At 41.8% G+C, this 12,341-nt stretch overlaps 1 protein-coding gene across 1 annotated transcript in view; it reads right to left on the bottom strand.

Moving 5' to 3' along the window:
• otog (otogelin) overlaps nucleotides 1-11,238 on the bottom strand; it is a 75,317-nt gene extending 64,079 nt beyond the window's left edge. The window contains exons 1-11 of the mRNA XM_056279361.1: nucleotides 11,128-11,238; nucleotides 10,043-10,097; nucleotides 8,763-8,902; nucleotides 7,854-8,091; nucleotides 6,374-6,472; nucleotides 5,278-5,435; nucleotides 4,173-4,294; nucleotides 3,851-4,059; nucleotides 3,102-3,232; nucleotides 2,541-2,647; nucleotides 855-964 (exon numbers count right to left, since the gene is read on the bottom strand). Coding sequence (XP_056135336.1) covers nucleotides 855-964; nucleotides 2,541-2,647; nucleotides 3,102-3,232; nucleotides 3,851-4,059; nucleotides 4,173-4,294; nucleotides 5,278-5,435; nucleotides 6,374-6,472; nucleotides 7,854-8,091; nucleotides 8,763-8,902; nucleotides 10,043-10,097; nucleotides 11,128-11,238 — 1,480 coding nt within the window. The remainder of the gene's footprint in view (nucleotides 1-854; nucleotides 965-2,540; nucleotides 2,648-3,101; nucleotides 3,233-3,850; nucleotides 4,060-4,172; nucleotides 4,295-5,277; nucleotides 5,436-6,373; nucleotides 6,473-7,853; nucleotides 8,092-8,762; nucleotides 8,903-10,042; nucleotides 10,098-11,127) is intronic.
• Nucleotides 11,239-12,341: the final 1,103 nt, after the last annotated feature.

The raw sequence follows: 12,341 nt of genomic DNA, 5'->3' as shown, positions 1-12,341 counted from the left end.
GCGGAGTCGGCTTGTGTTCGTCACATGAATGCATCTCTGTGTGTCAGAAAAAGCAGTGGTTCGGCCTGGATTCGCCTTGCCACTTTCGTGACAAGGCGTCTCCTTCGAGACTGCCAGCCGAAGAAATGCAGTTGGCAAACGCATGCAGTATGAGGGTGGCTGTTTGAATTAAAAATAGGGAGCGATTGGCCACTAAATTTGGAGAAAAAGGGAAAAAATCTGAAATAAATTTTAAGAAAAACACTTGAAAGAGTAATTTTGATTTTTTTGATTTTGATATACTCTATTAATCCCCGTGGGACATTTTTCTCTGCATTTAACCCATAATAGCTGTGTAGGTAGGAGCAGTGGGCAGCCGCCATGCAGCACCCGGGGACCAACTCCAGTTCATCTTGCCATGCCTCGGTCAGGGGCACAGACAGGAGTATTAACCATAACATGTGTGTCTCTTTTATGGTGGGGGAAACCATCAGAACATGCAAACTCCACACAGAGGATGACCTGGGATGACCCCCCAAGATTGGACAACCCCGGGGTTCGAACCCAGGACCTTCTTGCTGTGAGGCAACAGCGCTAACCACTGGGCCACTGTGCCGCTAAGTTGATGCATGTAAAGTTAAATTACATTTCACTTCAAACTAGATTTACAGCATTCCATTTCAAAAAAGAAATGTAGGCCTTTACAAAATACTTTTAAACAAATATTGGTTTCCTGTTAGCCAGAACCTAGCTTTGTCTTCATGCTTCCACAAGAGAATAGAGACAACGGCTGTTGGGGACGTTACTCTTTCTCTACCGGCTCCAGTTTTAAATCAGGGTGAATGGACAGTGGGCGGAACGAGAAGGAGACACACCACACTGTGCTATGTGCTCCCTCCAGCCGTGCAGTGGGTGGTCAGCATGGGCACAGGAGCGGGCATACTCAGTGAACACCTGGCATACCACATCACCATTGGGACCCGACCTTGAACAGAAGAAAAAACAGAGGACACATTTACATTAGACTAGCCAAGGGATGTTAATACACCTATATTTCACATCTCGAACTTTTAGTGTATGTCTCTATGAATTAAAACATGTGAAACAGTAGAATAAACCTGCAGCGTGGAGATTACTTTAAAAACTAAGACTGGGTGAGCGACTTTACTGGCTTGACTGGAGTGGGAGCTCAACCTGTGAGGTCACCACCACCCAGAATCCTTCACCTGTTTGTGATTCACTTCATTTTGAAGCTCGCACTGTACTTATATGGCAATAACTGTTCTCACAAATTGCCAGGGACCAGTTTTGTTTTTATGTTGAAATTGGTAAAAAAAAAAAAAGAGCCTTAAGGTGGGTATCCACAAATTCTCACCTTATTTCATCTGAAGACATTTGACGAAATGAGGTAAAGAAACAGCCAATGGTAACAAATCTACAATACAGCTCTGGTTTTTTTGTGGAGTAGATGCCAGACAGACTCGGGGAGGGTTTGTACCATGGTACCTCTCTTGGCCTTCTTCACAGAATATGATCTCAGATTTTACTTGATTATCATGATATCAATATTAATATGTAAATATATTGTTGGTGATATAGACAATATAATCTATATACAATGTATATACAATGTATCACCAAGAGAAACAACACAATATACACAGAAATAGCAAATATTATACTTTTTTTTCAGCCAGGGCCAGAGAACACTCTAACCTACATTCCAATCATTAGATTGGTAATTACTTCCAAGCTTGTATAAAGATGATTCTCTCTAATTGCTACAATGATAAATTGGTTAAATTCAAAAGCTTTGTTGCAAGAGTCTTTGTGTTTTAGCTGTTTCTGCTTCTCTAGCCTCTAGTAAAAACTGGCCCACTCTTGTTCACTTCCCATTAGAAAGGCCTGGATTCATGCCAAGAGACCATGTATTGGTTAAGACCCCTCCTATGTCCCCTCTACTCAGCTTTCTTAGAGTCTCAATGAAGACAACATTTTGAAAGAGAGTGAATTGTCCACTCTTGGAAAAAAAAAGTATGACCCCAGATTCCTTGAGTGCAATTCTTCTGATTCTAGCAGCAAAACTAACTTACTTATAAACATTTAAGTGAAGCCATTTACAAATCCAGTCATATGGGCTGTTCAAACATTTGTTGTGCTATAATAACCTAGGCAGAGCTAGGAAAAGAGTGTAAGCCTCGATAGGTTTTATGGTAATCACTACTGACAACAATTTGATGCTCCATGTGTCAAGCATTTATGCAATTTAAAAAACCAGATGTTCACAGCATCTTTAAAAACAAATGAATGGAAAGTAAGCAGAGCTAGACCTCACAGTACCACACGGATGCTCGATCTAATTCTGTCTTCTATTTGTGTGTCTTTTATTACCTTTTTATTCATATCCCTAAGAAATCTGCTGCACTTCTATTGTTTGATTCTGCAATGCAAATCCCCGGTTTCTCCTCAGGGATCAACAACCTTTCATTTTTCTTTCTTTTTTTAAAAAATCTTTTTATGCTTTGGTTTCCTGTTGCACTGGTATTTGTTACTGGTCTTACAGGCAGAGGTCATTGGAGCAGCTGGCCATGTAGGACAGGGGGCTGACAAAGTCATGGCAACTCCTGAATGGTTCCTCCAGCAACATGGCACACACCTCCTCCACTTTCTGTCACCATGAAAACAACAACAAAGCAAAAAATACCGATCAATCAGTAAAAATTACAACTGGAAACATCCTTCCAACACATCCTGTATGAACAACAATCAAAATGCTCATGTGGGTAGAATTTCCATTTTAATGACTTTCCATATGAACCATTTTAATTTTTTACTGACTCCTTAAATCATTCATTTTCTTTTTCAAAGGTGCCATTTGTGCTGATGGTCTGAGATACTTCACTTATTTCCATAACAAAGAAATATAAAGTTGCATTATTTTGAACCGAAATAATATGACAGTTCTTGAAACAAGTAAAACTGGTTAGAAAACAAGTAGAATTGCCATTGCTAGATTGTTTTTTATCTTACTTTGACTTGACTACATGTGATATTAAATCAGATGAATGGTTAAACTGCCATGCACATTTTGTTTTTCAGTGAGATAGCGTGCAGTATCTTACCAGCAGGACATGTGCATCTGTTGCAGTACAGGGTGAGGGAAAGCTAGCCGCCACCATGGGACACCTGGCCTGGTTAGGCTCTGACTCCACCCAGCTGTTCCCAAACATATCTATGTGTTCAGTCAGGACCCCTGGGAAGACAGGAGGACAAGCGTCCACCAGTTCAATAAAAGATGACAGCTTTAATGTTACAAATTTAACCACTGTTCATCATTAAATAATGATTTTGATTGCGAAATTTTATTTTCTTACAGCAAGAAAAAAATGCAGTAAATAAATTCACTTAATTGGAATGTGGTTTCACTTCATTCTAGAATTTTATTACAGAGGAACAATATCTTGCAATGAGACCGATAGCTCAAATTATTTCAGCCAAATTGTTAGAATAAACTTAGCTGCACTACAGATGGGTTCACGTCTTTAAGAAAATTATTTTTTTAGATAGATACATAGGCAGACAGAGGGATAACTAGAGATGTAATTAGCTCACTAGCTAGCTAGCTAGCTAGATCACTAGGATAGATAGATAGATAGATAGATAGATAGATAGATAGATAGATAGATAGATAGATAGATAGATAGATAGATAGATAGATAGATAGATAGATAGATAGATAGATAGATAGATAGATAGATAGATAGATAGATAGATAGATAGATAGATAGATAGAAATTGTAATTCTTTTGGAAGCACATAAGGAACAGCCTGGTGCCTCCAGTGGAAAACTACAGTTAGCCTCTGACTGTACCATAGCTGGTCTTCAGGTCATCTTGGATGTCAGCATTAAAGTTGCCACACATGCCACAAGTTCTGCCCACAAACTCTGGGCTGAGTTTGATGTAGATGGAGCCACTGCTTCCATCCCAAGCCAAGGTGAAGCCATGTTGTTGGGTCACTACAACATACTGGGAGATCTGCTCTAGCTCCAGGTCATGGATGTGGTGAGGCAGCTGGAGGCTGGACATAAAGGCAGAATATTTGCAAATGAAATTCACTTTATACCCAACACCATCTTCTTTTATATATGATTTAAATGTGTCTTTTACATGAAGACCTTTTTTCTTTTTTACCTCTGGCCTTTAAAAGTAACATTGGTGCTGTACAGCCTAACCTCTCCTTCCCATGGAAGGAAGAGGCTGACAGAACGGGTGCACATGTAGGGGAAGGAGTGACATCTTGGATCATTGTGGACCTAAAGGGTAAAGCAACTTTAGACACAACACAGAGAATAAACATGTCCAGCACAGGAGATATTAATGCTCTGAATGACCACTGATTGGCAATTACTGTAGCTAAGCAAACATACGCCAGCTCTGTAAGACCCAGTTTGCAGCTCCAAGGTATGGAGCGTCTGTGTGGTCATTCAAAACATTGAAACAGAATAATAGCACCCCTCTTTCTGCTGCTGCTGGGTATGTTTTAGTACTGACTTTCAAATCTCACTGACTAACTAGGTACAGCTAGATTTGGCTCTTAGACATATCTTAAATCTTCAAAGGGGAATGAGACAGAGAGTATCCTTTGAACCAAACGTTGGATTTCCTGGCATTTACAATTTAGAGACTTAAGTCAAAAGGTGATTAAGGTTTTGCCAGCAATGCCTCTAGGACTTATCCAAATGCCCTTTTTAAGGATCTTAAAATTGGGGGAGGGTATGACTGATCTTATAGTCCTGTGTTTTAGCCATTTCTTTCGTAACCATTATCTTTGAAATAAATTTCATTATTGCTAGTACTCATATTATTATTGTTATTATTGTTGTTGTTTAGCATTGTTACTATCAGCATGAATAGTCAGTAAAAGTTGGGATCTCAAGTGCTATTCTGTTTTCCCATGGAATGATATCTGCTGCCATTTAGGGGGAACAAAGTCAAGGTTTGTTGTGGATGTTTTCAGGGCTTTTGGGGCAATTACAGTATTTAATGGTAATTGATGCTAATAACCAGGTAGCTTTCACTAATCTTCAGAGCAAATCTTTTCCTGAGGCAAAGGCTGGATTTAGAGTATGGTAAGGGGAAAGTATTTTGGAAAGTGATACTTGAACATTGAAATTCAGTTGGTCAAATACTTGTTTCATCCAAATTGTTGAAAGTTAATTTGGAACTGAAGACTTCAGTGTCTAGTCAGCAGGATCCCGTCAAGACGCTATCAGGCTGCGGATGGATTTAAGCGAACCTGGACGATGATGCTGGATGCCGAGGTGTCCTCACAATCCCTCAGCAATGTGTATGTGCATCTACCAGGGAAGTAGTAGTATAGACCATCAAACGTTTCATAGTTGTACTGTCCCCAAGTCCTGCATGTCATCTCCCTCTCAAAGCCTGGGTTTGGAACTGGACACACAAAATAGCCAAACAACAGCCATTAGAGGATTTCTTCCTAGAGTCATATGCCTACTACGATGCAATCTGAAACATTAAGTGGTAGATAGATAGGTAGGTAACCTATTTAGACAGAAAGACAGACAGAGAGATGGGTAGTGATATGTCTTGCTAGAGAGATCGTTAGCAAGCTAGCTAAAAAGCTAGATAGATTCTTAGCCAGCTTATTTTAGCTAGTTTAGCTTAGCCAGCTTATTTTAGCTTAGTTTACGACTTTTAGCTATCTAGATGGATAGATAGATGGCGTCCGGGTAGCGTAGCTAGGTCTATTCCATTGCTTACCAACACAGGTTTCGCCAGTTCGAATCACCGTGTTACCTTCGGCTTGGTCGGGCGTCCCTACAGACACAATTGGCAGTCTGCGGGCGGGAAGCCGGGTGTGGGTATGTGTCCTGGTCGCTGCACTAGCGCCTCCTCTGGTCAGTTGGGGCGCCTGTTCGGGGAGGAGGGGGAACTGGGGAGAATAGCGTGATCCTCACACGAGCTACGTCCCCCTGGTGAAACTCCTCACTGTCAGGTGAAAAGAAGCAGCTGGCGACTCCACATGTATCGGAGGAGGCATGTGGTAGTCTGCAGCCCTTCCCGGATCGGCAGACGGGGTGGGGCAGCGACCGGGACGGCTCGGAAGAGTGGGGTAATTGGACGGGTACAATTGGGCAGAAAATGGGGGGGGGGTATAAACTAAAATAAAATAAAGGATAGATAGATAGATAGATAGATAGATAGATAGATAGATAGATAGATAGATAGATAGATAGATAGATAGATAGATAGATAGATAGATAGATAGATAGATAGATAGATAGATAGATAGATAGATAGATAGATAGATAGATAGATAGATAGATAGATTTTTCTTCAGCTGTAACAACATTAACTGCATAGTTTACCTGTTTGACATCTAGCACCAGTAGCTTGGTATAAACTGCAGTCACATGATTCAGATTGAACACACTGGCCTCCATTAAGACAAGGAAACATACATGGCTCTGTGCAAAAATAAGTAAATCAAGAAAGGAAAAAATAAGTAAATCAAGAAATGAAAATATCCACCAACACTTATATTCTCCATTTTTTCTTATCAGAAGACTGAATTCTTTCACCGAAAACAACTCACAGCAACCTGGAATTCAAAGAGGCTATCGCATTTTTTTTAAGAACTTGCACATAATAAAGGCTTCCATCAAATATTATAGGCTATTAACTGTTACTTCAGGCCGGTGCCACATACAGAATATGGTCAATACAGGTTAAATTTAGGCCACCAGCATCATCCAACAATCTGCAGGTCACTATTTTCCATGATGGTAACTTAGGAGAAAGTCCCCACCTCTCTGCTTTCTACTTCTTCTCCTCCCCCTACTCCTCTCCCTCCCACCTCCTCCTTCCAAAATGGGACCTTTATGTCGGAGCTGGGGCCCCTAGAATGGTTCTAGCAGATGCACACGCCAGCTAACGATGGCACCTTATCTAGCCTTAACATCATCTGCTCAGTGGTTAAAGTGGGACAGCTGAACAATGGGTTGACAGCCTGCCACTGTCTGCCCAGTCATCCACATCCTATAGAGATACAGCTGACATAGAGGACCTATGCCGAGGAGGGGGGGGGGGCTGATAGCTCAGGTAAAGATTTTCCCTCTAGTCACTCTTAATGAGCCAAGAAAGACAGCTAAACTCCTACCCCGTAATTTCAGTTTCAAACTCGCTGATACAGACTATAAAGCCTCTGGTGTAGCAGCTCTGATGTAGCAGCCTCTGATGTTGCAGGTCTAATCCAATCATAAAGTCTGAGTCTCCCTTGCATTTGCACTTACATAGACCTATGAACAAATGTGATGTGTCCAAACAGCACTTAACCTTTCGCTCTGCGGGATGATGCCCTCAGTGCTTCCTTTGAGTGCCTGTAGAGTGATGAAATATTGATGGAAGTTGGTAAAACCATCTTCAAGTCAAATGAGGTGGCATCAGCAGATGTGTCGGTAGAAGAGGATGTGTCTGTAAATGAAGTCGTGCTAGGTGACAATAGATTTGATGGTGCCGACATGGTTGATGGGTGGCTGGATAATGCTGAGCCTTTCAACAACTGGTTGGATGGTGCTGATATTTTCTGGGATTTCTCTAAATGTGTTGAGCTGGTCAGTGATGAGTTTGATGGTGATGAGTTGGTTAGAAAGGGGTTAAATGTTGTTGGGTTTGCTGGTGATTCTTCTGAATGTGTTGAGCTGGTTGGTGATGAGTTAGATGTCATCGGGCTGAGGGGTGGTTTGTTTGGTGGTCTTATGTGAGTTGATGATTGGTTAGATGCTGTTATGCTGCTGGATGATGGGTTCACTGGTGTTGAGCTGGTCAGGAACTGGTTAGATGGTGTACTCGTGGGCAATAGGCCAGCTGGTGCTGAGCTTGATGATAGGTTAGGTGAGGTCTTGTCAGATGGTTTACTGGATGTTGTGAGATTTAATGTGCTGGGATGTGTGGTGGCTGGTGCATAGACTGAGCTTGAGGGTTTCGGGTTGGGGGATTTTGAGGCCAGGCCGGCTGCTGTATGGGCTGATGAAAAACTGGAGGAAGTTGTGTTGATTGCTGACACAGTAGCTGCTCTCTGGAGTTCCTTTGAAGAAAGAAACAAATTCATTGGTATTTCATATTCATGGGGCAACTATTCAGTACCAATCAAGAGCCAAAAATTGATAATGCCTTGCATTGTTTTATAGATCTCATCCAGCCAATTATATTAAATCTGATGCTTTACATTTTGAGATTTGAGAGTCTTAGTGGTGTTTTTTAAAGTGAGTAAGACGTTAAGAGGTATCTTCAGAAAACCAAAACTAAGCCCTCGTAACACAACCTGATTCTCATAATTAATTACGTTAACGTTCGCTGACTTTAATATTAAATTAAGTAAAGCCAAGAAACAGCTCCACTCTCAAGTGACAGATTAATAAAAGATGTGATTAAAATCTCAGACACTGAAACGTTTTTACAATTCTACGTTTTGTTGGGGCAAAAATTCCTCCCAGAATTATAGCGGTCGGCGCCAAATCAGAACCAGGCATGATGAGGATGGAGCTGGGACAGCCTTTGGGAACAGGACAGGATGAGAGAAAAGAACTGTCATCCACCCTTCATTAATGACTCCGCTGTGACTTCCAACAGCAGCTTTCCCATCCAAGTGAAACCTCCCCCTCGGTTTTGTGTGTTTTCCCATTTGGGATGGGCTTTGGTTGTGTTACAGCACAAGGGGGAATCTATGGGGACTAAGTGGAAGCAGTTTCATCCCACCTGTTCACGGATGTAGATTCTACATCCCAACAGATGGAGCACATATTGCTCCATCTGGGACTCCAGTGTTAGGGACAGCACCGGTATTCCAAACCTGCGAGCCTGCCTAGACACCTGAGCTCTCAAACCACCGCTTTCATCTCAAAGTGCAGGAACAAAATGGATGTGGGGGAGGGGGATAATGTCACTATGAATTATCAAACATTGATTAGCATCAGAGCTATTAAGGCAGTGAGTGAGAAGAGCATGTTGAACACAGAGGTGCTATTGTACTTCAAAAAAATGTATTCCTAAACAACTGCTTTGTCAAATTCCGTTTACGGTTGTACATGTTGAATAGAGGCAGAAACATTGTGCGGGGAGGGGAACTAGCTGCTAGAGATCAGACTTCAGAAAAAAGACCTTCCCAGTGGGCTCTGTGGATGGAGGCCGAGGTCAAACACAAAAGTAAAGTGAGTGACCTGCGCTATCAATTGCTTTGTTTGTTTACAAGCCCATCTAGTGAGGTCTGGAATCTCACGCCTGTCGGTGCAAAATGAAAGGTTAGCGATAGGAGTAGTCGCATCAGCCCTGAAGTCGGGGATGATCTCGGTCAAAAGAAACAAACATCTGGATAGTTTTTACACTCTTGCATGCACACTTTGTGAAAGGGGATGCGCTCCATCTCATCATGGCTTTGCTCGCTCCTAGTTGAGCTGTTTTGCGCATGACCAGGATTATGAATGATATTTAAGAGGCAAAATTAATCAAACTGTAAATCTGATAACATTTGAAATATCCTCAACTAGCAATTTTAGGATTGCAGGGCTAGTTTTTGTTACCAAGTTGTATGATTTATTTTCTAGAAGTGACGCTTCAGTGAACAGTTGAAAAGTTTCATTGCAACATTAAATATCTGAAATGTGAAATGTGCAAATCCCTGTTTCAAAAAACAAACAAACAAACAAACAAAACAAAACAAAACAAAAAAAGCTTATTGGTTTACCAACTCTAAAAAAAACGAACCTTAATATCTACCATATTAGGTCTAGTAAGCCTCTTTGAGCATTTTAACCACCAGTTTGTTGTGACTATTAGATCTCTCTCTCTCTCTCTCTCTCTCTCTCTCTCTCTCTCTCTCTCTCTCTCTCTCTCTCTCTCTCTCTCTCTCTCTCTCTCTCTCTCTCTCTCTCAAATGGGGTGTGGGTCGTGTTGTGATCGCGCTGGCTGGCTGGCTGCTGTCTGCGGCTGACGGGTTTAAGGCGCTCCATCAATGCAGCGTTTCAAAGCAGCTCTCCTACCTGCCGTCTCTGAGAAGCGGTGTCCCATTTCGGCAGCATTATACTGCTGCTCTCGCTGTGGGGAGAGAGAGAACAAGGCGAGGTTTGTTTCCTCACAGGCAACCAGCACTTGCCTGTCCCGACACTGACAAAATGGGCTATCTTCACAAAAAAAATAAAAAATTACCGTGATAACAGGCCTTAAATGGAGATAAAGCGGTTTGTATCTGGAATTTAATTTGTGCTTTAGATCATTGCTTATCAAATGATCTACTCTTGCTCTAAATAAATCCACATGTTCACTGAATTGGCTCATGTCCTTTGCAAAATGAAATAAAAATGGTAATTCTATTTTTACAACACATTTAGTACTTGATAATAATAATATTAATATTAATAATAATGATAGTAATAATAATAGTAATAATAATAATAACAACAATGAATTTCAACTCACTTGTGAAACTCATGCCAGTTAGAAAGGTTCACGCTGTCAGTACCGCAGGAAATTTCCGCTGTAATTTAATAATCACAAATGAATGACATCAAAATTAATCTAAAAAAAAAAAAGAAAAGCTGAACAGAAACGAAGATTTTGGAGATATGTGAAAAGAGTTGGTAAAACACAGGAACACATGGAGATTAATTTCACTGTGACTGCGCAACACGTTAACTTATACAGATCTGCCTCTGCCAAAAGAGGACCGGTGTCTTTATTTCAGAATTCACTGCAGCGGAGCCGCAAAGTCAAAGTGCTGTCCATCTGTACATCTGTCCATCTGTACGTGTGTGTGTGTGTGTGTGTGTGTGTGTGTGTGTGTGTGTGTGTGTGTGTGTGTGTGTGTGTGTGTGTGTGTGCAGTATCTCGATCCTAGTCGGTGGGTTGTTGTTTGGTTTGGTTTATTTGTTTTTGTTTTTTTGTTTTGTTTTGTTTTTTTACACTTAGACACACAAATGCATACGCAGGCCCAGCCTATACACAACAACGCACGTTTCGAAAAAAGGAAAGAAATTTAAAAAAGGAAAAAAAGCTACCATTGTGTATCCAGTGGACTCCTGTATGGGGAATAAAAGGTCTTACCTTGGTATATGAGAATAAAACAAACCGATAACAGACGCGGACATCTCCTCCAGCTGACACGCGACTTGGGCTCCATCCGTGGTTCATACGCTCCACGTGCGGTGGAGTCGCGTGAACTCAGGTTTAGTTGACCCATCCGCGCGTGGATCCACGCAGCGTCACGCTCACGTCCCCCGCCTCGCGCGCCTCTCCCTCGTCCTGTCACGCTCCATTCGGCTCATCGATGCGCGGGCCGGCTGCTGGCTATAAGAGCCCGCCGAGATTTGCTTAATATATGCAAAGGGAGGTGGGTGAGACTTTGGATAATGTCTGCAAAGGGAGGTTGGTGAGATTTGCTTAATACATGCAAAGGGAGGTGGGTGAGACTTTGGATAATGTCTGCAAAGGGAGGTTGGTGAGATTTGCTTAATACATGCAAAGGGAGGTGGGTGAGACTTTGGATAATGTCTGCAAAGGGGGGTGGGTGAGATTTGCTTAAAATATGCAAAGGAGGTGGGGGAGACTTGGGATAATATATGCAAAGGGAGTGGGTGAGACTTTAGATAATTTATGCAAAGGGAAGTGGGGGAAACTTTGGATAATATACATATGCAATGGGAAGTAGGGGACACTTTTGATGATATATGTATGCAAAGGGAAGTGGGTGAGACTTTGGATGATATATGCAAAGGGAGGTGGATGAGACTTTAAATAATATATGCAAAGAGAAGTAGGAGAGATTTTGGATAAACCAATTCTATTTTCATCAGCTCAGCAGTGTTGAGACGCAACCTCTTTTTAAAGCTGATAATGAAGCAGTCCATTTTACGTACGAATTAATTATTTTATCAGAATCAGAAATCATGTGCATTACGCGCACTAGGACTTCAGCTTGGCGTCGTTGGTGCAATTGTGTGTGCAAGAGACCAGATGGAAGGGGAGTATTTGAACCCATATAAGGTCAGGACCATCGGAGGTGCGTTCGAACTCTTCTACCATGGCGCGGATGGGAGTAAAAATGGGGTAGGGGTAATTCTGAAGGAAGATTCTGTCACGAGTGTGTTGGATGTGAAGAGTGTCGACAAAGTGATGAGTATGAAACTGGAAATTGAAGGTGTGATGATGAATGTTATTCTGGAGTGAGTTGGATGAAGTGGTGGAGCGTGTACCCAAAGAGGAGAGAGTGGTGATTGGCGCGGACTTCAACGGGCACGCTGGTGAAGGGAACAGAGGTCACGAGGAGGTGATGGGTAGGTATGA

The sequence above is a fragment of the Lampris incognitus genome, chromosome 4, assembly GCF_029633865.1.
Source record: "Lampris incognitus isolate fLamInc1 chromosome 4, fLamInc1.hap2, whole genome shotgun sequence".
Lineage (NCBI taxonomy): Eukaryota > Metazoa > Chordata > Actinopteri > Lampriformes > Lampridae > Lampris > Lampris incognitus.
This window is presented reverse-complemented; position numbering and strand designations above follow the sequence as displayed.